Here is a 26,551-nt window from a genome sequence, read left to right on the forward strand (position 1 = left end):
AAATCAAAATTATGATTCAAACTTATTTCAAGGTTAAAAATAGTAAAGTAAACATAAATCTATTTTAACAACAATCAATAGTAATTGTCTGTATTTTTGAGATGAGTTGTTTTCATTGATTGAGATTGTCGGACTGACTTCCTCATCTTGGTTGTTATTGTCACAACGTTTCGGCCGTTTTGCCCTCCGGCCTTCGTCAGGTGAACGGTTTGTTAGGAGTCTCGAACCCAACCCTTTATTATTATTACGGGGGTACCGTGTTCGGACTCCAGCTAGGCTTTGGGACATAGTTGCTGATTCTCTGTTTTTCAATGTTACTTTTTCACTGCCTTCGTTCAGGATTGAACTCAGCACCTTTGGGTAACTGTAAACTTTGATACAACGTCTAGGACCACTCGGCCATATGTCACTAAGACAATTCTTAGTTGGTTTTTGTTAATGTTAAACCTATGTTGTTATTCAAGGTTTTCTCTCTCTATCAGAGGTGTCCAAATTGCATTCAGCTCTATGCTTGGTTTGCTCAGTAGGTTGTTATGTCCGAGCATGTGAGCTGTTTCTTTAAGTTTTCTCACTTTCCAGTGGGTCTCTCTGTTTATTATTTTTACTTCATCCCATAGGGGGCGATGATCCCCCCTCTCCATCCAGACATGGTTGGCTATACCCGATTTTTCCGTCTCCCCTTTAGTTACCGCTTTTCGGTGTTCTTCCACCCTTACTTTAAGGGGGCGGCATGTTTCACCCTTGTAAACCTTTCTGCAACTGCATGGGATGGAGTATATGCAGTTTTTGGTCATGTTCTCATCCATGCGGGGCTTCACTCGTACCAGGTGTCGTCTGAGTGTTGACTCGCTTTTGAATACCGTCCTGATGTTGTAGGGGGCACATATTCTCTGAATCTTTTCGGAGATGCCTCGTATGTATGGTAGGCAGACCGTTGGAGGTTTTTGGGTTTCATTCTCCTCTCTTATACTAAAGATTCAGAGAATATGTGCCCCCTACAACATCAGGACGGTATTCAAAAGCGAGTCAACACTCAGACGACACCTGGTACGAGTGAAGCCCCGCATGGATGAGAACATGACCAAAAACTGCATATACTCCATCCCATGCAGTTGCAGAAAGGTTTACAAGGGTGAAACATGCCGCCCCCTTAAAGTAAGGGTGGAAGAACACCGAAAAGCGGTAACTAAAGGGGAGACGGAAAAATCGGGTATAGCCAACCATGTCTGGATGGAGAGGGGGGATCATCGCCCCCTATGGGATGAAGTAAAAATAATAAACAGAGAGACCCACTGGAAAGTGAGAAAACTTAAAGAAACAGCTCACATGCTCGGACATAACAACCTACTGAGCAAACCAAGCATAGAGCTGAATGCAATTTGGACACCTCTGATAGAGAGAGAAAACCTTGAATAACAACATAGGTTTAACATTAACAAAAACCAACTAAGAATTGTCCTAGTGACATATGGCCGAGTGGTCCTAGACGTTGTATCAAAGTTTACAGTTACCCAAAGGTGCTGAGTTCAATCCTGAACGAAGGCAGTGAAAAAGTAACATTGAAAAACAGAGAATCAGCAACTATGTCCCAAAGCCTAGCTGGAGTCCGAACACGGTACCCCCGTAATAATAATAAAGGGTTGGGTTCGAGACTCCTAACAAACCGTTCACCTGACGAAGGCCGGAGGGCAAAACGGCCGAAACGTTGTGACAATAACAACCAAGATGAGGAAGTCAGTCCGACAATCTCAATCAATGACAACAATCAATATTTGGCATGTCCTCTTTTTGCCTTTTATAACAGCTTTTATTTATTTTTTTTTTGCATATTGTTGGCTAAATTGTTGCAGGTGGTAAAATCTATTTTCTGCCACTCTTCATGGCCTCTAATTCTGTTTTTGATGAACATTTGTGCATTCTTACTTTTTTTTCCCTAGATAGAACCACAAAGTTTCAATGGAATTTAGGTCTGGGGATTGAGGGGGCCACTTCATCAAATCCCTTTTTTTCTCTCAAACCAACCCATTGAAACTTTAGACATATGGCATGGGGCATTGTCTTGTTGAGAGATTGCATCACTTGGAATGTTATTAAATATTTTAGTCAAAGACATTTGGTAAACCTGGCCCAGCATGTTAGTACAAATTGTGGAGTTCATTCTGCTCTCATATGTGTACAACAGTCCGGTGCCTGAAGGAGCTATGCAGCCCAAAACCATTATGCTTCCTCCTCCAAATTTTACAGTTGGAACCACACAATCAGAATGAAATGCCTCTTTTTCTCTACAGGGAACATAAACTACTCCAGGGGTGTCAAAAATATAATGATAAAAATGAGAATTTGCTACAATTTTTCAATAGATGTTATGGATGTGTATTCACATAAAAATTTCAATTGTTCCTTTCTAAGTTTAGGAAATAGAAGCTGCTAACTAACCTCAAAGTTACAGGTGTCCAATTTTCACATTTTTTGCAAATTCCTGTTTTTTGTTGTTGGCCTGAGACAAGTATGACTTCTTCCTTGCTTTGCATCCTTTTAATCCTGCTTCTAATAACCTTCTTCTCACTGTTCGAACTGATATGATTTTGTTTGCATCCTCCCTAAGTTCAACAGCAAGTTTTGAAGAATTTTTCATCCTATCTGCAAGGAATGCTCTTTTCACAGATTTGTCTTCCCTGGCAGTTGTAGGCTTTTTACAGCCTTGTCCTTTTCTGTTTTTGAAAGACTTTGTTTCCTTGTATCTTTTGTTGCTTGAACTCCCTTCCTTGAACATTCCATCTTCCTGGAAATTTCTACCTGAGAATATCCTTCACCAGATAAAACAAGAATTTGTGTCCTTTTAATCTCTGAAAGCTGCTTCTTTGGATGCATTTTCAATTATATATATATATATATATATATATATATATATATATATATATATATACACACACACACACACACACACACACACACACACACACACACACATTTGTAATTAAATAATCTATTCTTTCAGTTTGATTGCTGTTCGCATGCCATCTCACAAACAACAAGTTCATTTGGTCCTCTTCAATTCCCTGAATTTTTATTGTATGCACAAAAAGTGTTATGTGAAGTTTTTCTGCAGTTTTTACATGTTTATTTCTTAGGAACAAGTTACAAAATGATTGGCTTTTAGCTTTTGATTTGTTCTGAACCTATAGCCATTATTAGGGTATCAATGTGCCATACTGAGTAGTCTAGGCTACTACAATTTTTCTTCTCAGAGGATTCCTTAGGCTTCAAACAAATTGAAAAACCTCCGTATTTTAAAAAAACCTTTTTCAGTTGAAATTTGAATGGCTTAGCGAACATGCTCTGTTTTGTTGTTATTGCAATGTTTTTACATTAAGCACTATGTTTAACTGACCTTTTTTGTGAATAGAAGTACTGATCATCTTCCGATAATCATATTGATATTTAAGGGAAAGAAATAAATGAGAAATTTTCTAAGAAAAGAAAGGAAAATTTATCTCGATGTTGCTTTAATACATAAAAAAAAATATCTTTTCTTTTAATTGTAAAATTAATTGAATTTGTATTTTTTTAATCTTTAAACATGAGAACCCACTATTATTTAAATTTAGTAAATCTGTGTTAATTTTCACACTGTAAATTTTTATATATTTCCACCACACTGCGGTTCAAAATAGCATTTTCATTCTTAATGGATATTCTTAATATGCATTCATTTTGTCATATTATTTCTTAATGTCAATAAAAACTTCCTTCTACAAATTTGGGTCTTTCATTGAAATCACATCACCATTAAATAAAAAGAACTATACATATTTTTTTTTTAATGTCCAATTTAATAGCTTGTTTCATGCTACTGTAGGTGAAATCTTTAATCCAAACATAATGGTATTCAGGTTGAGCTGGCTTCATCCAGAGCCATGGCAGACTATGCTTGTCAGTCCTGATCGTTGTTGAGTGAGGGACCAAAAATGTGGTCCCCTGCTCAACAATGATCGCCAACCCCAATATTGTGTTCTGTGAATTTCTTTTGTCATCTTTTCTTGTGTTGTCGTTTTTTGTTCAACTGACAAGGGGGTGCATTGTCTCACAAGTATAAAAATAAGAGAAAACAAGTTCCAACACATTCCATATATATTGATTGGGCTCTGTTGGTGTGACACTATTGTGAAAAATTTTCCTCTAAGCACTAAGGTCCACTGTCGAGGCTGTGTTCATCAGTTGGTTGATTAATTCATTTCCCTATCTCCTCCAAATCACAATCTGCCTTTGACTGTGGCACACTGACAACTAGTCAACCGGATGCTATCCTCAACTGGACTATCCTAAACATGTCATAAACACTAGCCACTCCTCAAAACGCAAACCAACTCTTATATCTACATAATTGTTTGGTCCATTTGTTACTGCGATTGCCACACCTTAATTAAAACCCTACCCTAGCTCTATTTTGTCTGTGTTGGTGAACAAATTCTTATTCATTGTCTTTCCACCAACCCCATTTTTTTTTTTTTTTTCACATAATTTTGTCATTCTGATAAACCTCTTTTGCTATATTTCTGTTTTTTTTTTTCTCTCTCTCTCTTACTTCTTAACACTTGGGGTGGGGGGTTGATAATATCATATTGTGCAAGATTGTAAGAAATGATTAGCCAATCAGGATTCATCAAAGACTGACCACATTTGAACTTGAGAATCCAGTCAAGTTCTCCATGATGGTTGTCACCTGCATCCTTTAGTTGCCCAGGTAGAAGGATTACCCCCCCCCCCCCTCTGGGTGATGAGTCACATGCCTGAAGCATCAGACTTCACTCTAACGAAACAGATGACAGAAATTTAGTTTGGATATTTTTGGAGAACAGTTGGAAAATGCAAACATATTAAGTAAAGATTAAAATTAAGTTAAAAAAAAAAAAAATACTTGTTTGTTATTGGAATAAGTTTGTGAGAGTTTGACTATTGGAGTATCCACACCGAAAATTATAATTTTAAATAAAAGTAAGGGACTTTTTTATGTTCGTTTGAGTGTACAGAATAATTCAAATTAACCCCGCAAAAAAGTTGTTGTTTTTTTTATTTTATAAATGATTAAGTCTGCATGTTCTTAATTCTCTACAACCCACATTTGTGCCCGATTGTTTTATAAAATTCCCTCAGTTGTCTCTTAATAATTAGGGATATTGATTTGTTTTTGTTTTATCAATAGAATTTGTGCCGCTGCCTTCAATCCATGTAAGTTGTCTTGGTGCTGTGTATTTCTATTAATCACTAAGAACATTTCTTACTAACAAATTTGATCATGTTCACCCTGACATGTCGGCTGATAATCGATGAATTCACGAAAAACAATTTTGTCATTTCCAGGAGGTAAATTGTTTGATGAATAAGAATCAAATAAATTTTATATTGGCCATATGATATCTATAAGAGGATCTGTCTGTTGGCCTGCCGTACTTTTGAAATAGAATTTTTATCATTAAACATGTCTTCATTTTAGATTTGTGTCCATGCATCGCTGAAAAAAGCTTTGTCCATTCATCACACAAGTTTGAAATATCACTTTCAGCACTAAATGTGTAAAATGAATGGACGCATCTTAAAAAGATTCCTTGTTTCCTAGTATTATTTATTATTATTCTTTAACTAGGAGCGTTCACACGAGCCATTATCAGTAATTGCTTACTGACAACAACCACCAGTGTTCCCTGAATGACAAGTCTCTTCAGATTTCAAACACTTTCCAACTCTTTCAAAACCATCGGAAATCATTTTGCGATATCACAACCTCCATTTCCCATTTGATTTTTTTTTTTTCACGGTTACCAGTTTGATTTTTTTTTCACTGGCAATGACCATTGGCCTTAAGTTTGAGTAGCAATAAGCCTCACCAACGTTCCTGTATTCACCATAACCTCCCAATGGAGGTCTGGTTGGTGCTCTCCCTCATTGCTCTTTCTATACCCTTCACAACTTATTTGTGTGATACCAGCCGAGACTGGTGCTACCACACGTGTAAGGGAAGGGGAATTTCTAGCAGTTTCAGTTCCCTCAGGCTCATCTGAAATACTTTCTATACTTTATTTACTTGCATTTCAATGGAATTCCAAGTGAATTTTTTTATTTTTTAAATAAATTTATCTCTTTTCCTCTCTTAATTAACTTTATTAACTGCATTGTGTGTGGTGGTGGGTTGAACTAGCTATCTTTTATGGGATTTTCTTTTTTCTCCTGTTTATTTTTTTACAACTTGGCCTAAGTGGTTTATCATTTTGTGATTTGCTTGATTCTTTCAAATTTAATTTTTAACATCCTTCTATTGGATGTTTTTAAAATTCTGCCTGTAAGTAATCTTAATTTTGAATTTCACCTTCTGAAATCCATAGGATAAAGTTAGAATTAAAATATATGACTTGAATTCGAAAATTTAAGAGAGCCTTTTAGAACATCTCGCAGAAGTTTTTAACTTTCTGTTCAAATCTAATCATGATTTTTCTTATCGGGCCATTTCTCTTAGGATAACATTTTTGAAATTTGTACATTAAATCAGCTCTTAAAATGTTTTATTCTCCAATTCGAAGTGCTGCTCATGCGATCTTTTTTTGTTGCAGCAGATATATAGATGGTATTCTTGACAGACAATGCTGTTGTACTTTAGAATTTAAAAGCTGATAAAATTGTGGTTTTTTTATATTATTTTAATTTATCTTGATTGAGATTAAAATATATATCTATTTTATCTATATTTGCATTTCAAAGTTCTATAACACAGACTGCATACAGCAGTCAGAAAATCCATCATTTTTTAAAAGTCAGTCAGTGAAAATTGCTTGACTCACAAAACAACGAAAGTGCTGCATGAGAAATGTTTCCTAAAGTAGTGGTAGTAGTCTTAAAAAAGATTATCCATCAACCCCACTTAATGATTAAAGAATTTGATTTTTTTTTTCTTGGGAAATTTTACATAATGTAAATTCTTTATATGTTTCAATTCGTAAAAAATAAGTTGAATTCTTGCTATAAAGTCAGAATTATTATAAATAATATATACAAATGGTGGAAGATTTCCCAGGACAGTGTCTAACCCTTTTAAAATGTCAAGAGTCTGAATCTGGCATTTGATCGATTGACTCGACAGCTCTGCATGCATCATGAATATTTTGTCGAGAATATATTTCTCTTTATCATTTGTTAAAATCATTTTTAATAACATGTAGAGTCGTACTTGGCCTTTTGGGCCAAGATACTACAACAAAGTGTAATATCTGTTCTGATACTACATTCACCTTTTCTGTCTTCGATCAGCAGAGGAGAAATCCTTCTAAACTGAGGCAGTTTTTTTTTTTTTTTTCTATCCAGTGTCCCTTTTACGGCAGCTGGATTTTCCTCACATTAAAAACTGACTTTGTGTTTAACTCCTCCCTCGCGGAGAGGCAAGTAAATGGGAAGATATAAAGTCACTTTCGATTAATAACACAAAATCTCATCCATTTTAAAAACAAACGTATTGATTCCTTGTTTTTTTTTCTTTTTTAAACATTACTAATGTACAAGAAAATTGATATAAATTTTATCATAAATCATTTCTCATTTTTTATATTCATTTAATTTTGAATATTTCTAACACTCATATTTATCTAGGATCTTTCTTTTTTTTTTTAAGGAATTACATTTGTTTTTATTTTATTGCATTAATTCATAATTTTAACATATTAAAAATGATTACTGCTTAGAACTTTCATTATTTTTCTAATTAAAACTTTCTGATCCAGTAACTTTGATTTTACATACACACCTAATATATATTAATATTTTACTTAAACGGGTTTTTAATCATTATCCATAACAATTTTGTAACAACTTATCAAATTTCAATATGAAACTTGTTAAAATTATTTTTTTTCCTTGTTAGATAATATTAGTAAAGACTGGACAACAGTGTATGTCAAAAATGTTTAATCTTATAAAGAAGGGATTTTAGCCTAAAAATATTAAGATATACCAAGTAATACACTAATCTTTGTTGGCTGCTTTTCTGTCTATATTTTTCTAATTTATCGACTACATCATATTGATGTAGCTTTCTAATTACACAATTTCTATACTACATGCAATGCTTTAAGCAAACTACAAGACATATGGATTATGCCATACCATTGGATTTGTGCCTCAGTACCTATCTATGGCATCCATCTTTGCCTAGTTTTAGGACTTGTATGCAAAGTTAGACATCAATAAGTACTAAGGTACGAAACCAATGATATCGCATAATCCAATGTGTAAACTTTTTATTAAATAAATATATTAAACTCTTACTTCGGTAATTTAGAAGCACTCTAGTAAAAATAAATAATAATAATAATAATAATAATAATAATAATAATAATAATAATAATAATAATAATAATACATAAATATTTTTAAAAAGTTGCTTATATTATATACAAAATTTATATAAAGTTTTTTCATTATGAGAAAGATTTTTTAATCAATTACGATTTGTATATAGAGACCGAGTACGTCTCAAGTAAATGATTAACACCTCTCTCTCATATATATATATATATATATATATATATATATATATATATATATATATATATATATATATATATATATCGTTTTTTCATTTTATAATAAATTTCAGCTCTATTCCAAAGTCTAAATTGTTCAAAAATACCAAATCAAATTACTTGGAATCTTTTTTTATTATTTTTTGTTTAGATTTATCGTGACTATATTAAATGTCTCTCATTTTGCTGAAATCAATGTTTCACTTCTTCTGTCTTTTCTGTTTTTCTTTCCAAAAGAGTCAACTGCAGGTGAGATGTTTGTCTACAATATTCTTCTTTCTTTTTTTTTTTTTTTTAATCAGATATTTTTCATCTTAAAATACCCTTGCATTTTTAGTTACACAATTAAAAAAAAAAATATCCATCGATTGCATGTTAACATGGTTTTGTACTCCTACCAAATATAATGGGTTTTTTTACTTTATTTTTCAAGATCTGTTGTCGTTGTTGTTATTATCATTTCTCCACAAATTAAACAGCTTTCAGATGACTTGAGCATGACTTCAATCTTTTCACCCATATTTATGTAACTTTTATTTTTCAATTTAGTTTAATCTTCATTTTTTTTTTATCATGCTCATTTCATCTGCTTTGATGTTCTTTTATATACAGTCAATTTTTATCAAAGAAAATATTCTGACAAAATTTTTTTTTTTTTTTTCTCTCTCAATTTCTATCTTAAGAATTGCATCTATTAAAAGATTTTTGTTATAGATTTTTTGCACCTTTTTCTGTTTATCTCTTCTAATATTCAGCAGTGCTTACTTATTTAATTTGCATTTTTATACCCAGGTTTTAAATCTTAAGTATTCTTTGTAAACAACTTGTAATACATGCACACTATCATCTATTATAGAAAAGTGTATGGAAGATTGTTTGTTTTTGTTTTTTTTTTGACAAGGGAGTCACCACTTATCAAGGCCTGAAGGTCATGCAAGGATAAAGGTTAATGAGTGTAAGGTGGTTAATGAATAGCATAATGATCAGTAGTGATGGAAATTGAGTAGAATTTGATTATTTAAGCGGATGACTACACAAAAACTTATTTACATTGGACTTGAAGATGGCCATGTTGTAGTCAGCTGTAAAGCAGGCCTGCGATACAGAATTCTACAGGCGAGCATTTCTAGGAAAGAAGTTTTTTTGTGGAATTTATGTTTAGATTTAATCATAGAGAGAGGAAAATTATTGATAGTGCTTGTAGCTAGGAAAGTGTTTGTTGTGAATGTTTTGTGGCATGGGTGGGGAGCATAAATTGAAGCTCAGTCAAGTTCTTGCCATGAAAATAAGGTATTGGTTTTAATATATTTAATAAACAAAACCAGAATAATGAATACTGTTCTCTTCTCGTAAGGGCATTTTACCCAGGTTGAAGAAAAGTGATACATTTTAAGCAAATTACATACATTTAGAATTTTTTAAATCTTGAAGATATTCTTTCCCCTTGCGCGATTAGAATTTTTTTTTAGCTACGATTCAGTTTCTTTTTAATTAAGACCATTACAGTAAAGAAATTCATATCCAGTTAAAAAATAAATAAACATATGGAAAAACTTTTTCCAACACTTTATCTGAATGTTTGATGAGTTGTTAGCTTTTCTGTTGAATATTTATTGCATAACCATGTCAACATATTAATTGCACATATGTCTATTGATATGATAGTTAATAATATTAGTTAAGATACTATCATTATTAAGCCACATTTAACATATTAAATTAAATCAACTCAAAATTGCGGTTATAGCTTAAACAGTTCTACTCATTTCATCACAAGTCTATGCAATCTAATGCCTATTAATTTTTGTAATATTTTTTTTATATCAAAAAGACAATATTTGTTGGCCTACTTATAAAAGCCCATATCAATTATAAATCGCCGAAAAGTGTTTGCCAAAACAAAATTGGGATTAAGATGCTCCCCATCGTGGCATTGACCAAAATACAATCTAAACAGAAGATAATTTTATATTAAATTGCACACAGATATAATATTTTTTTAACAAATACTTTTTTTTCATATTAGCATTTGTACATATATAATTATTTACTCTAATAATTTAAAAAGAAAATACCTATAGACACTAGTGTTTCATCCTTTTGGGAATCATCAGTGCAGGGTAACACGATTACTGCCAGTCGGGAGATTCAAACCCAGCAAGGAAGTCATCTCTGACTCCATTAAACAGCAACAAATAAACAAAACAAATATATTATATATTTAAAAAAGTCAAAGTTTTTAGAAACCGTCATAAACAGAAACGAGTTAGTATAATATAAATGCATACACAATTCTAAGAATTTATGAAAAGTTCTTTGAAATCGAAGAAATTATTTATGAACAAAGTTGCTATTCTTAGGCACACAATCTGTCTTTTTTCTTCTTTTGAAGAACAAGATAACCAAAGTATAATGGGTTATTTTGTCAAAGCAACTGCAAAAGAAAGTAAGATCCAAATGTCCTGAAAATCTCATAAAAGTTAGACTATTCTATGGGCGACATTTAGGACCAAGATGGCCGCTGTACATAAGCGTTATTGTATTCACTTTTGCTGAGCACTATCTAAAAATAACACATCCTGTTTGTTTGTTTTTTCTCAAATAAGAATCGCTAGTGCTGCCACGCTTAATGTGACCTCTATGTAGTATGTTCGAGTTCTGTGTAGAATATTGCATCACTTTCATCAATATCCTTGGAAACGATATGAATCCATCTGTATTCACTTTAGCTATGAGGTCAAATAGTAGGGTAGCCTTGGTCATTAAACAAAAATTAAAGTATAAAGAAATCTCTTCGTTTTGCAAGTAGTAATGATGCTGTTTCAGCAAACCACCCATTTAGCATGATGCCAATAACACATCATCACTGAAACAACTGTCTGCATAAAAATTCTCAATTAATCATTTTTGATGGCATAGTAATATGATGCATTTGTCCTCTTGGATAAATTGATTGTTGTAAAAGCTTGGATATCTTTAATCACAGGAAAGTTGGCCGTCCATGGAAAATTTGGGAGCATTTGATTAAATAAGATTTTACAAATTGAAATTTGAAGACAGTTGATCTGAACCATGAGGATAGAGGAGTGTGGTTCCTACATCTAATTTTATGCTTTTGGATTTTTTAGTTCAAAAACTCTTGTAAACTCAGATGAATTGAATATTATGTTAATGATCAGAATTTTTTTTTTTTTTTTTTCTAATATGTTGAGTGTAACTTTAAATCACATATTTTAACACATGTTCTTCAATGCCTACTAGACATTATCTCTCTATATAAAGGGGTTTGTCAGAACAACCTGGCATGAGGATGGTTGGTTGGTTTTTTGTTTTATGGCATAGCAACCTTTTTCAGGTTATTTAATGGCGAATCTAGTTATTTTGAAGAAAATTTTTTTAATAGAATATATATATATATATTTTTTTTTTTTTCAAGTCGGTTTCTATTTAACCCATAGTTGGGACCCTAACAGGTACTACCACTCCGGGTCAGAGTTGACCTGGGAGCAATGGCAATTAAAGGGTGGCTCCACACTCCCCAAAACCTGCAAGCTGTGGCCTCATCATCAGATATAGTTTATGGTCAGATCCAGGACCTGGCATGAGGAAACATGGTATTCGCAGCACTAATAAAATCTCTTCGCTATGGCCAACCTACACTAGCTTTTACAATTAATGGTTCACCTTCTCCAAGTGATGCTACCTCAAGAGCACAAAGCTGGATACTTCACCAGACTAGATGAATTCTTGTTCTGGAATCCAGTAAGACTAAGAGACCACGAGAAAGATATACTCTAGCATACTTAAATGGTCAATTGGGGAAAGGAAAATTATGTTCCCAACTTCTTTATTAACTCAGTGTTTGAGAAGTGAAGGAGAACTTTAATGGAATATTAAAATATCTATGTATCTCCTATAGAGTGTTGGTCTCAAGAAGTGAAGGAGAACTTTAATGGAATATTAAAATATCTATGTATCTCCTATAGAGTGTTGGTCTCAAGAAGAGAGCCCCTTGATTTCTTAGAACTTTGAATGAAGTAAAATGAAACAAAATAGTATACATTAATATAGTTGGATTGAGGAAAATAAGCCCGTTTTTAAGGCATCAAAAAAAAAAAAAGCAACTTCATATTTCCCATCGTTGGATTTACCATAAAAGCTTATAGTGCAGCTGAACCACGGTTGACAAAAGACTGAATGCATTATTTTTACTTTGTCTAGAAGCAGATGCAGTGTATAAGAGTTTGAAATTTAAATAGAAAACTTTTCAAATAAAGAACAGATAGAACCAAACATCTTCAATTGAAATTACCAATATTACAAGTAAATGAAGGAATTAGTTTTCTAGTAAAACATTTTATTTGAATTAAATGTCTTTGTGTTTTCAAATAATTTGTTGATCCTAAGCATGCACCACAACTTTCAAAGTGCTGGAGTCCTTTACAAGACTTAATTCATCCTTTTACATAGATAGTCACAGATCTGTTTTGTACTACCCCCTCCCCAATCATTTTGCCTGCTATAAGTATTGCTTTGTTCTTTTGAAACACTTGCTTGGAATTATATATATAAATATTCTTGAATCAACTTGTTTGCACTTTTCAATTTCAGCCAAGATTCACACATTTCAAATGTATTGGCAAGAAAGATTTCAAAAACTAAAATTTTATTTTTATGCTAATATGGAGCAAATTATGTAATCCAAAATAACGCTAATGTAGAATGTTTTAAGGGTAAACTGACTAAATTCAGAAATAATAGTAAAAGAATGAATATAAAAGACTTATTTTAGGTTCTACCTGGCTTGATATTTAACAAAATTTGATATGTATATTCCTAATATATATATATATGTATATATTATGAGATTGCAGGTATTTTATTTTGTGTGTGTGTAATTCTAAAGGTTACAACTCGCCTCACATGTCTCAACATTACATTAAGTTGCACGACTCTAAGAGGTCATCCTCACACATTATTTCTACTGTGGTTGAGTTCTGAACCACAGTAGAAACAACATCTAACGTTTTTCACTTAACCTCGGTGTAATGCTCAGATATGTGAGATGAGGTTTTTAAAATGTAAGTTTTTTTTGTTTGTTTTTATTCTCGATATTTTATCAAAAATTAAAATGGCATTATTGATTAAAATGGGATGCCCAGAGAGGCAAAAAAAAAAAAAAAAAAAGGTGCTTCAATCTCTCCCCTCCCTCCTTTCTCTCCATTTGCCACCAGCCACTTCTTGCTTTCTATTACTCTTTTCAATGCTATTCAAAACTTTAGAGGAACATTTTTCTATTTGGGCTTTCTTTTCTGCTTCTATAATATTAAACACCCCCTCCCTATTTGGAATTAAAAAAAAAATCCTAGTATGTAATTCTAAGTCTTGATTTAATAAAACCAAATCTTGTTTTTAGTATTGCTTTTCTTAAATATCTACCTTGAATGAAATAAAACTTTATTCTGGCTAAAACGTTTAAATTATATGTTTACAAAAACTATTATTCAGAAATGGTCAAGAAATTGCATCCCCTACTCTAAACCACTTCAATGTTTGCGTTGAAGCAAAAGAAACACTGTGTGATTTACATGTTTACTTTTGCTGCATTTTAATCTGACCCAACTGAAATTTAGCAAAAAAAAAAAAAAAAAAAAAAAAAAAAACACTTGACAATTGTTGATTAAACCCTTAATAAGACGGTAGATGTTGTTAGTTTCTCAAGGACTTAGGCTGTGAACTTGTGTCGAGATACTTCTCTCAGACGCTTAACTGAAACTCTTAAAAAATGACAACAAAGACTATTTGAACATAAAGCTACATACTTCATTAATTACAGATCCATTTTCTGTAACTATGAGCTGCTTCTGACTATCGCCAGAAGAGACATAAAAGATCTTAATGTAATTATCTCTCCGGACTTTGGATGACAACCATTTTTTTTCTAAACTCTAAACTGCACAAGTTCAAACTTTAAATCCTTGTGTATCATTTGATTAAATGAACCAATTTGCTGTGTAGCCTCATATCAAATGATATGTAAACTTGGTTGGTCAAACTTTGTCAATCATACTTAAGCAACCATATTGATTTGGCAAATCACTGTACATTCAACTATGAAAGCTAATAATATTCTAAGTGACATAATGTCTAATTGTTGAAAATTACTATTTTGGGCCTCAATAATGTCTATGTTGTAATTCACTGAATGCTTCTCCCATCCACTTTATGCATGAAAGCAACGTGTTGGCACTTTGCTGTGCCTCACTTCAATACACATTTGTGTTTTGCTATTGTGTCCCCCTCAAAGAATATATATAAATATTGTGATTGATCATGAAATCAATTTCAAAACTATCAATAAATAAATATTGCACAACAACAAAACTTTTTTTTTTATTAATCCATTGTTAATTTTTTTTCTTTCCATATCAAAGTAAATAATGCATTTTTCTACAGGCACCCCCTCCCAAAAAAGGCAAATTTCTAAAATAATATAACTTGTCAATGTACGAATTCTATTATTTTTATAATGTTAATACGTGTTAGTGCATAGCTAAGCAGTTTTGTATTAAGTAGGTTTGTTTGTTTGATGTTTACATATATAAATATTATAACCATTATAAAGACACTAAGCTAAATGTTTTTCTATTTTGAAGTTGAGTTGTGATTCTACACACATAAGTGTTTTGTGAACGTAGTTTGGAGTCACTGCATATTTTTACTGGCATCAATAACCTTTTTTAAGTTCAGTTAAAAGTGATGTTTTTGAAAACAGGCCAAATAGATGATCTTCATTCAGAAACAAAATAACTCGACATGATCTTCTCAATTATTGATTTGGACTTATGCCTGACAAAGCAAAGCTTAGTAAAATATATGATATTGTTTTATTTTATTTATTTATTTATTTATTTTTTTTTTTGACAAATACATTGGAAGCATTTTAATCAGTTTTTTGTTTTTGTTTTAATGTAGAAAATGTATGTAAATGTTCTATTCGTTATATATTTCCCTATAAGTATTATACTGTCTCAGCTAATTTCTGATAGCAATCTTTAGTTTTGTTAATATTTTCTTTCCAGGTATCAACTGACAATGATGTTCAAAATCTAACATTTTATTACCAAAAATATCTTTACTAAAATTTTCACTCAAATAAACTTTAAATTCTAGATACAATATGGAGGGAAAATTAATAAAAAATGTCAAATAACATAATTCTTTTGTAATTCTATTGATATCTATCACATAATAATAATATGCAGTTCAATTACAGTTTAGTAATTTTGTTTGAAAAATAAATGAAAGTAATCTTTTTGATTTGCAAGTACATATAGGATATATTATTGTATTTTTTGAATAGTGATACTTAATTTTTTTTTTTTTTTTTTTTTTTTACTTAATTTGAAAGGAAATGTTATTTTATTTCTTTGTTCAAACTAATTTAAAATGTATTATGATGATTTTAAAAAAATCAAGGAAATAATGACAATTATTTAAAAATGTGCTACCCACCCTCAATATTTTTTTCAACAGTCACTAAACTGTAATTGAATCTGAGTTGGCAAAAATATTTGCATTTACATCAATTATTAGATTTTAAAAATATTACCAGTTGAAAACATTGAATTTGTTGCCTTCATTTTATATTTAAAAAAAAACAACTTTATTCTGATATATTCAAGATTTTTTAAGGTTTTTCTTTGCCCTTTTTTGTGAAAAATCCAATCTTCAAATATATGCATTCATATCGATTTTATCAGAACTTAAATTCTTCGTTTATTATACGATCCCTTTTAGCATTTATACTTTGTTATAGAGCAATGATTATTAATTCATTTAATTAACAATTTCATTGAAATAAATCAATATTTCATCTAGAAATAGGATTTTCAAAAATGTTAAAAAATAATGTCGATCGACTACATTCGTTAGTTTACTCATTTTAAGTAAATGTAATATTATTATACTGAATTTGCTAGGAACATTGACATCGACAGAATATTCATTATTCATCAACCACACAAATTTATGCTAAGAAAATTTACAATCAAAAGGATTTCTTTTCTCTTTTAAATCGATGTTTTCCAAATTATTTCACGAGTGTGAAGGTACATCAATGCCTTTTCAACACTTTTTACTGGATGTTTAAATAAATGAGGTTAGTTTTTTCTTATTTTCTCAGTAAGGATCGTGTTTGAAGGTTTGCTCTACTTTTCAAACTTTGAGTGGTAGCAAAACAATAGGACCTTCTTTTCCGCAATTGACCATGGTTGGGCTTTTAATCCTCTAATATTTTCCCCCTTTTTTTTCTAGCGGGGAAGGCCTTTTTTCTTTTTTCTTTTTTTTTCAAAGGCTGAGAGCTGGCCCTGTTTGCCATGGTTATAGTGCCACTTCCTCATTGTCCACGGCTTCTTAGACAATATTTGTTAAATGTAATTATTGAATGATCAACTAAAAATAGTACATTCAAAAGAGGCCGTTAACCTTGTCACCACAATGTAGTCAAGATAACTAAATACACTGCTTTGTTTCATTCTTAACCATAAAGTTGTGCTAAATGCAGATTTTTTTTTTTTAATATATTTCTTCCATATTTCGAGTTTTTCTCTTTACAACTCTTTCTTTATTTATTATGAATCATCCAAGCTATTCTTATTTGAACAAAAAAAAACCCAAGTCTGTACTACTTGAATGTTATTAGATTCTCTTTTTTTTTTTTTTTATTATTATTATTATTTACAAAAATAAATGTAAAAATTATCAGATGAGGTATCTTGAAAAAAAAATTTTTTTTTTCAATTTAGAACTTTTTTATAAGTATTAAAAAAATGTCAAAGAAAAAAAAATGCATCTCAATTTTTTATAGAAAAATATATGTTTATAAAAATGGTTATTTTTTTTAAAACCATAATGATAATACTGTTCATACAACGTAACAAAATATTTAAGTTGTCTTTTGTTAAGAAAAGTAATATAATTTCATTTTTTTAAAACTTGTTCAAAATGCTGTTAATAAAATATTGAAAAGAAAGAAAAATGTTGAAAAGAAAGAAAAATGAGATAATGGCCATATTATGGAGATAGTGATAGAAAAAAAGTTTATAAACAGGCCCAAACAAAAAAAAAGTAATCTGTATTTTTTATCTCCCTAAATAATCCTACTAAAAACGAAAAATGTTTTTATCACATGGATTGGATATTTTTATCTTCACATATAACAACCCTGATTAAATTTTTGTAGAGTTTCAAATCCTAATTTTTTAATTAACCATGAAAAACTATCGAACAATGAACTTATTTCACTGAAAGCCTGTCTCGAATGATTTATCTCATGGCTATAATGGTGCACCTGTTGACCTTTCTGATTTTTACTGACAAAGAACATTTCAAATCGATCAAATCCCTTCATAATACCAAAGAGATGTTGATGACCAAACCAGATAAGACTCGGAGGGTGTCACATTGAATGTTTCAGACTATATACAAAAAAGATGACTGACATTTTGGATGCTATCAAAGGTATAAAAAAATATATAGACGATGTCACAAAAGTTGATAAAATTTCAAAAATGTTAGAATTATTAGAGAATGATATTTTCTCCGTAGATGTTTATGCTAGAATTAAACTGGTAGGATATAAATGTCTAAGTATGTATGTACTACAAAAATAAAATAATAAAAAAAAAAATAATAATGATAATGTACTTTTATATATTATTCTTGCCATGGTCAGTTCATGAATTCATTGGATGTCTTTCTGAACTCTTGGAACCTATCCTTCGAATTTGTTCTGGGAATTATATTTCAGATTTGCTTAAGTTCATTTCATTCAAACTTGTAATATTGATCATTCTGCTGTGTGTGATTAATATATAAAACTCTCTCATATATATATATATATATATATATATATATTTCCTTGAGGGAGGTGGTTTCTGGTCAACACTTTTGGGGAGCCATGATTTAATATACAATTTTGTTTTTTTTAAGTTCCCAAAACAGTGTTTCATGGTAAATAATTGATGATCCCTTTAAGAACATTGGTACTATTGTTTGTTCATGTAAGTAAAACTATTCAGTGATACAGGAGAGTAATTGACTTACTGATCAAATAATGTTCCAAGGAAGGACCATTTTTTTTAATTAAGTTGTTTCAAAGATATTATGTAGTGACAGTTTGATAAGATTATGTGAAATTTGGGTCCTTTCATTATTAATAAGACTTTTATTTTTATTTTTTTTTAAGGGGAATGGATTTCATGAACAATATCCCTTTGTTTTTTTTTATGTCGATGACATATTTGCCCTTTTTAAAACAGATAGAAAAATTTTATGACTTCTATTTCATTCAATATACCCAACTCTTACTTTCAGTACAGCAAAAGAAATCAGCCATTTTGTGTTTTAGTTAAGAAATCACAAACTTGGTTTCAAGTGTCTGAAACCATCTTTTACTGGAGTGTATTTATATTGAGAATCTTTCCGTTCCAACAGAAATAAAATTAATTCAACACTTTTATACATACTACCGAACTCGAATTAAATAAATCTCTTCTCATCTCTATATAAATAAAATGAACTCATTTTTTCTCGTCTGATTTTGACATTAATAGGATTAAAAATCAAGATATTTCATGCAAATATAATATGCACAAACGGCAGAACAATATCTGAGGTGTGTTATAGGCTTATTATTTCTCAAATTCCTCGATAATCTTAGATTTCTATACTTTTTCTGCTGAGAAGTCATGGCCAAAATCGGTTAAGATCAATGGAAGTGGTAAAATATTTTCTCTCTAATAAATTCCTCCTCCCCCTGCCACCACTTAACACCGTTTGGGGATCGTTCACAAGGAACAGTTGAGAAGAGAACACCGGTTTGGCTTCGTAGTTCTTTCATGTGAAGTTATTTAAAATCACTAAACTAAGCTGCAGTGCTCTGTGGCGTAGTGGTTAGCGTGCTGGACAATTCACATTATATTTTCACGTTCGCACCGACCTACCGTAGTCGTTTTTTTTTTTTTTTTTTTTTTTCTAAACAACTGGAATGGACTTTTCTTGGTGGCCGAACTGTTAACGTTGCAGATGTTTTTTGTTTTTTTTTCACACTTTATTTTCCTACTTTTACTCATGACTCCGGGTTTGATCCTTCCTACTTACCTACCATAACATTTTTTAAAACTCCCCCCCCCCGTCCCGGAAACAAACACTCGGGCAACGCCGGGTACCCCCGCTAGTATGAAATAAAATTTAAAATGTATCCAGTATTTATGAAACAAAATTAAATTTAAAAAGAAAGAAAAAGAAAATTAGTAGATTAATCAATGGAAAATAATTTTGTGTTTGTCTTCATTTTTTTTTCTAAACAATTGACAAAATCTGTTACAATGTTTACTTTCTGTTAATCTTACTTTACCGTATAACACTAAAATGGTTTTTCCAATCATTCACAAGGATTATTATGTTTTTATTAATGATTCATTACTGAGACTAAAAGCTGCTCAAGGATAAGTGTTAAGATAGAATGATTGTTAATTGGGATATTAAGAATATTATGAGAGCATTAAGAATGATTAATGGTATGAATCGACCAAGAACTACCTTAGTAAGATGACTCTGGATTTTATGTATACTACTGAGCCAAACACAAGTTGCTCTGAAATAGGTTTAGTGGTAATCATCCTGATTGGTTGAATAACATTTTCTTTTCTATTAAATCGCCATGCTAAACCAAAAAAGTTATAATATTTATTTTTATTAATGGATCACCACTTACCGAGACCAAATGCCATTCGAGGGTTAGGGGTAATGAGATGGAATTATTGTCAGTTGAAAGATAAATGTTATGAAATGAATGAAAATGATTAATGAAATGAACTGAGTTTAATTACGACGTTGTTCATAATAAACTATTTGTTTACATTGAATTTGGAAGATGATCATGTTGTATTCCATAAAACGTTTTATAATTTACTCATTTCTGTATATCAAAGGCTTGGCAACTGAATAAAATATAAATACCACTAAATTCAAAATAACAGAAACCTTTTTCCACTTTGTTTATTTCAATTCAGGATGTTGACTTGATCATTAACCAACAAAGTCCTAAATAATCCTAATTTTTTTTTTCCTACAATGAATCATCTACACTGACAATTGTTTTAAAACATTAGCGCTGTCAGTTCTTTCATTTCCTCTCAAGATTTTAAAATCAAAACTTTCCATCATTATTTACATCCCTATTCTTTTTCTTTAATATTTTTAGCAGCATTTTTTTTTTTTTAATTTTTTTTTTCTATTTATTCATTATTTTCTTTTTCTGTGCTTTTATCAAACTGATTTGACTTTGTCTGTTTTTATGGATGTAACTGCTTATTCAATACATTATTCTCTGGAGAAATGAAAGAAATTTCTCAGAAGTTTATAAATATTTTTTTAAATATTGCACCTATAAATTGTGATATAAAAATTAGATTTTTTTTTTTTTATTGATTTACTTTGATATATAAAGTTTATCATGCAAAACTGCCTATTTGTTCAGAAACGTTAACCTGAGTTTAGAAAGTCAAAGTAATTTTGGTAAAGGAATAAAGTAAAAAAACTTGCTCTGCTATTGTGTTAAATGAGTTCATTTTGAGTAGAAAGCCAAACCATTTCAAATCCTCACATTTATATTTAGCTTATTAGCACCAAGGAAAGAGGTCAATCAGGCATGTCTACGCAGTGACATGATGTATAGAAGTGAGGGTTGAGGACATTTGCATGGAGAGAAATGATATGAGAATGATACAATGGATGTATAATGTGAATGTTAAAGACAAGCTTAGATCTGATGACTTCTGAGGAAGATTACATCTAGATATTTGGTTGCTTTCCTTTTTATAACAAAACTAGCGAGGGGTACCCGGCGTTGCCCGGGTGTTTTTCGGGGTATGTGAAAAAAACCCAAAGCGTTGACGACACGCAGTTGGAAAATAGTAAAGTGTTTTAAAAAAAAAACAGGTGCGCGTTTTTGATTGACGTGATGGCGATAGGTATTCAGCAGTTATTTTGTGCGGAACAGTTTTGAATAAATGTTTTTAAAAAGCCGCTCCCTGTTTATTAGGAGGAGCGAAATGAAAGCTAGAGTCTGATATGACGAAGTCGACATTGACCAAACTGGCTCTGGGCCTGTGATTAGAGTCGAGGTTCGCTTTTTTTATACCGAAAACCGAATGTAATGCGTGCCGATGCGGGAAATGTGGAATAATTAACGTTTGAAAGTCAATAAAATTAAATAGACAGGCGAGCTCCGTGGATAATTCGTAGATATTACAATTTATAGATGATATAAAAAGTTTTAAAAAGTTGTGAAGCGAGCAAGCGCTTCTTTGAAAGAAGCCTTTCGTGGACATCGAGGAAAAGCGAACATACATGCATACATTTCCGCTTTTATATTTATAGATGTAGATTACCTTCCCTCTGCATAAGTTGATAACTGGAAATATGGGTATATTTGGGCCAGATAGAGGGAATTTACAAAATTGAAAATTGGACTGGTCCCAAAAGGCATAAGTTCTGGTTGACTATGGGAATTTTCATCTTTACAGAAATCCAAAATCTAGATGAAAAATTTTTTTTGATTTATTTCTGAGATTAATTCATATCCACTCAATTTTTCTTTTCTTTGAGGGGAGTAGTAAATACCGGTCATGAATGCACTTTAGGCATTCAATGGCTACACCCCAAATTAAGCTCTCCTTTGGTGGGGAGGCAGGAAAATACCTACTCTCAATAAAGCTATATTTAAATACCACTAATAATACTTAGTTTTGTTCATAAATAGACACCCACTGCATGATATCATGCGCCAGTTTAAAAACAAAATTGAAATTTGTACATATTAATTTATAATTTATGGCTTATGGTAAAGAGATACATCAGATTTGACTGCATTATTAGAAAGAGCACACATTTTTACATAAGAGCACCAAGTTTCATGAGAATAGCTTGGAAAATAAATAAATGATGGCGAAATTACCGAATTTCTTCAAATGTTGAGGTCCATAATTTAGCCCACTTTTTCTAAAGAAAAATGTCCACAGAAAAGCCTAAATTTTGGCACTTAAAATTCTCATAACTTTTGAAATACTGATGGTATTTGCATAATTTAAACGGTTTTAAGCATCTTTTACATAGCTCTTTTCATGCAAGGTGATAAGATAACAATTATCTAAAATGAAAAAATCAACTTGTAATGCTAGAAAGATGGTCACTGTTGAATGAACTTTAATTATGGATAATATGTTGGTGAGGATTTTCATAACTTTTAACTAAACAGAATTATTGAAATAATCATAAATGCTGAAAAAAATGTTCATGAATTTCATCCAATATCATCTTCAAATTTTCTTTTCAATTCTTATTCTGATCCAGAAACTTGTTCCAAAACGAAAAATATTCCAATTAGCAAAAACAAAAAAACAAAAAAATGGTTAATAGATCCAGCAGGTTTTTATTTATTTATTTTTTTTTTTAAATTTGCCTTCACATTAAATTTTCCGATTGAAAATAAAATAAATAAATATGTCAACCATTGTTAACCCCTTGATAGTGTGTTCTGCAGATGAGTAGTTCTTGGAAATAAACTTTGTTCATGAAAATTCTGTTTAGTTTTAGGTAGGCTAAAGAAGAAAAGAAAATTATTTACAATGATTGTAGGCAGACGAGTTTTTGCTGTGAATGTTTTACAGAGGGGAATCAGAGATTGGAATACTTACCATGAAAATAATGATAGAGTATTGAAAGACTAGCAAAGGAAATAAACAATAATAAGATTTCAAAGTCGATTTTGTATTTTTCTCAAGGCAGGGAAGAGTGCTCTGGTAAGCCCCTCCCCAGATCTTACAGCAGTACTCCATCTTAGAATGGATCTGGTTTTATATATAGGTAGGGTGCCAGGAGTAACATACTTTCTGGAGCAGTAGAATGAAGTAAGAAGTTTTGTTCTTTTAAACATTATACTCTTCCCCAGGGTATATAATCTACTTAAGTAGTTTCTGATTCGCTAACTTCAGCTTTGTGATACTATAGCCACCTCCACTAAGATGAATTGTTTGAAATTCTGTTTTTAAGAATGTTCAGTCAATCATTTTTTTGGGTTTTTTTTTTTAATTACTTTACTACTAAATGATAGTTTATTTACTTTTAAATGCCTAAGAACATTCATATACCCACCTAATTTAAAAACATTTTTAAATCAACAGTCTAGAAACATTTCTCTTCAGTTCCTTTGCCATATAGAAATACAGAGTGAAACGATAAATTTGTCGCCCTAAAGAAAACAACACTACAGCTTTATTTTAAAACTTATTGAAAAAAATCAATTCAGATAACTCAGTTATGTATTAGAGATGATATCTATTCAATGTAGCCACCTTCAGCCTCAATCACTGCCTCAGTACGAGTTTGTAACTGGGAGCATGCCTTTTCCATGGCAGGAGCTCAGCAAATATTCAGCAGATGGCAGCAATCAGGCTGATTTTAGTGTTGAGGGAGGTCATATTGATGCTGTTCTCAACGTATGACCAAATGAAGTGTCCAGCAGGTTCAGGTCGGAAGAGAAGGGAGTGAGAAAAAGGTACAAAGTCGTAGCACTCCATATAAAGCCAAGCCTAGGTCTCTTTGAAGGTGGGCCGGCGCAGAGTCCTGCTGCCATACTCAGGGTCTGCCAGCAGCCACTTGATTGCAGCAGGGGATCACTCCACTCTTCAGCACATCCAGGTACACTTTGGTGTTGATTTTCAAGCCGACTTCAAAGGTGTGAGATGGCATGATGTGGCCCTCAATTGAAACCACACTAAAGGTCATAATCATGACTGGAAATTTCATTGAGCTGTGCCCTCAAGTGTTGAACCATCTAGATTTGCATTTTCAGGGTGCTGGCAATGGTCCTATTGTCATAACTTGGATTGGTAGAGAGCATGCTTTGTACAACGGCACATATCCGATCTCGCTCATTGAACATTGTGTCACTTTCAGACATGATAGAAGGCTCCTATCGCTCTTGAGATTTGTACACAACTGGCCAACTAGTAGATGATCTACAACAAAAAAAGAAAACCGGTTTTCATCAAACAGAAATGGAATCATGTTGTCTTTTCTAGGGTGCATATTTAAAATCAGAGCCCAAATAAGATCTCTGAGGTATGGCTAATCCACACACGTTTTTACAAGAAATGATGCATTTTCTCCAAGTGATGTTACCTCAAGTAGCAACATGAAGCTGGATACTCTATATGAATTCTTGTCCTGGAATCAAGTAAGACCAAAGAGAAAAATATATAGCATATTACAATGATCAACTGGAGAAAGGAAAATTATGTTCTCAATTTCTTTACTAACCCAGTGTTTGAGAGATAAAGAACTTTAATAGAACATTCGCATATCTATATGTCTCCTATAGAGTTCAAGTGTTAAACCGTGGCCTTCGTTATAAAGATGGCCGGCCAGCTGAAAACATAACGTCATCGCCGAGGTCCCAACAAGCAAGATATGTGGAACTCTTAGACTGTCAATAATGAACAGTAATTTTTACAGACAGTGTTACAAAACTTCAAAATTGGATTGAAATAAAGAAAGAACACGATGATTTATACTGAAACTCATCTAATATTAATAATAAAAAAATAATAAAAAAAAACACAAGTTGTTTGTTTAAGTATTATAAGCAATTGAATATTTCGTTGTATTATAGATTTTAAAGATTAGAATGCGTTCTTTAATTACTTATAAATTACATTTTAAAAAAGTGAAGGAACACGATTTGATTTGTAGTAAACTTGAAGTTTATTTAATATAATTAAATGAAAATTATGCATGTAAGATTATGAATATTTAAAGCAGAACACAAGCAAAACATTTGATATGAGTTAAGACAATAAATAAATATTAAAATTAAACTATTTTTTTAAATCAAAATGAACAATATTTTTTTAAAATAAAAATGAATATTTTTAATCAAAATGAACCACAATATTTTTAAATGCAAATGAACCACAATATTTTTTCAAAATCAAAAACAATATTTTTAATAAATTCATGAAATATTGCACAGTAAAAAAATAATTAACCTAAAAAAAAATCATGTTTCTTATTTAAGATTATTTCACCACATAACAAAAATAACATGCAAAATCATTTTTTTATATCCATATTTTCAGTTTGTTAAAATACGTGGGTTTGTATTACTGTACACATAGATTCGAAAAAGTTGTCAAAAAACAAATATATAACAAATAAATGTTATCAAAGGCAAGATAAGTTACTTTTCTACCAAACTGGATATATTTTTCATGTTTTTATTCAATGTAACATGTTTATTCAGCTCAAAAAACATACAGTGTTTACCACCGATGTATTCGAAAATTCCAGATGGCGTCTGATTCTCTCTTTAACACGGTAAGTTTGGGAAAAGGTGTTATAAATACAAAACCGGATAAAATACTGTTAAAAACTCGCTCAATATATGTTACCGTGACATAGGTTGACATATATTCGGCGGGTTTTTAATAGTATTTTGTATAGTTTATTATTTATAACACCTTATCCCAAACTTACCCTGTTAAAGAGAGAATCAGACGCCATCTTGAATTTTCGAATACATCGGTAAACACTGTATGTTTTTCGAGCTGAATAAACATGTTACATTGAATAAAAACACGAAAAATATTTGGTAGAAAAGTAACTTATCTTGCCTTTGATAACATTTATTTGTTATATATTGGTTTTTGACAATTTTTTCGAATCTATGTGTACAGTAATACAAACCCAATTATGTTAAGACCATGAGTGAACGCGCGTTTTTTTTTTTTTAGTTTAGTTTCATATATATATATATATATATATATATATATATATATATATATATATATAGGGTGAACAGAAAGTCCTTGGACCATTTTTAGTTTTAAAATTAAATATTGTTAAAATCACTTTTTCTC

General features: G+C 31.2%; 1 protein-coding gene across 2 annotated transcripts in view; it reads left to right on the plus strand.

The window, feature by feature from the left end:
- Positions 1–26,551, plus strand: part of LOC145253816 (guanine nucleotide-binding protein G(o) subunit alpha) — a 290,147-nt gene that overhangs the window by 197,057 nt on the left and 66,539 nt on the right. The window contains exon 4 of one of the 2 annotated variants that reach the window (XM_080112970.1): positions 8,805–8,816. The exons of the other annotated variant lie outside the window; for it this stretch is intronic. Within the exon in view, the coding sequence (XP_079969096.1) occupies positions 8,805–8,816 (12 nt within the window). The remainder of the gene's footprint in view (positions 1–8,804; positions 8,817–26,551) is intronic. 2 annotated transcript variants of the gene reach the window in all.

This window comes from Euprymna scolopes, chromosome 1, assembly GCF_053919585.1.
Source record: "Euprymna scolopes isolate OS-2025 chromosome 1, ASM5391958v1, whole genome shotgun sequence".
NCBI classification, from domain to species: domain Eukaryota; kingdom Metazoa; phylum Mollusca; class Cephalopoda; order Sepiida; family Sepiolidae; genus Euprymna; species Euprymna scolopes.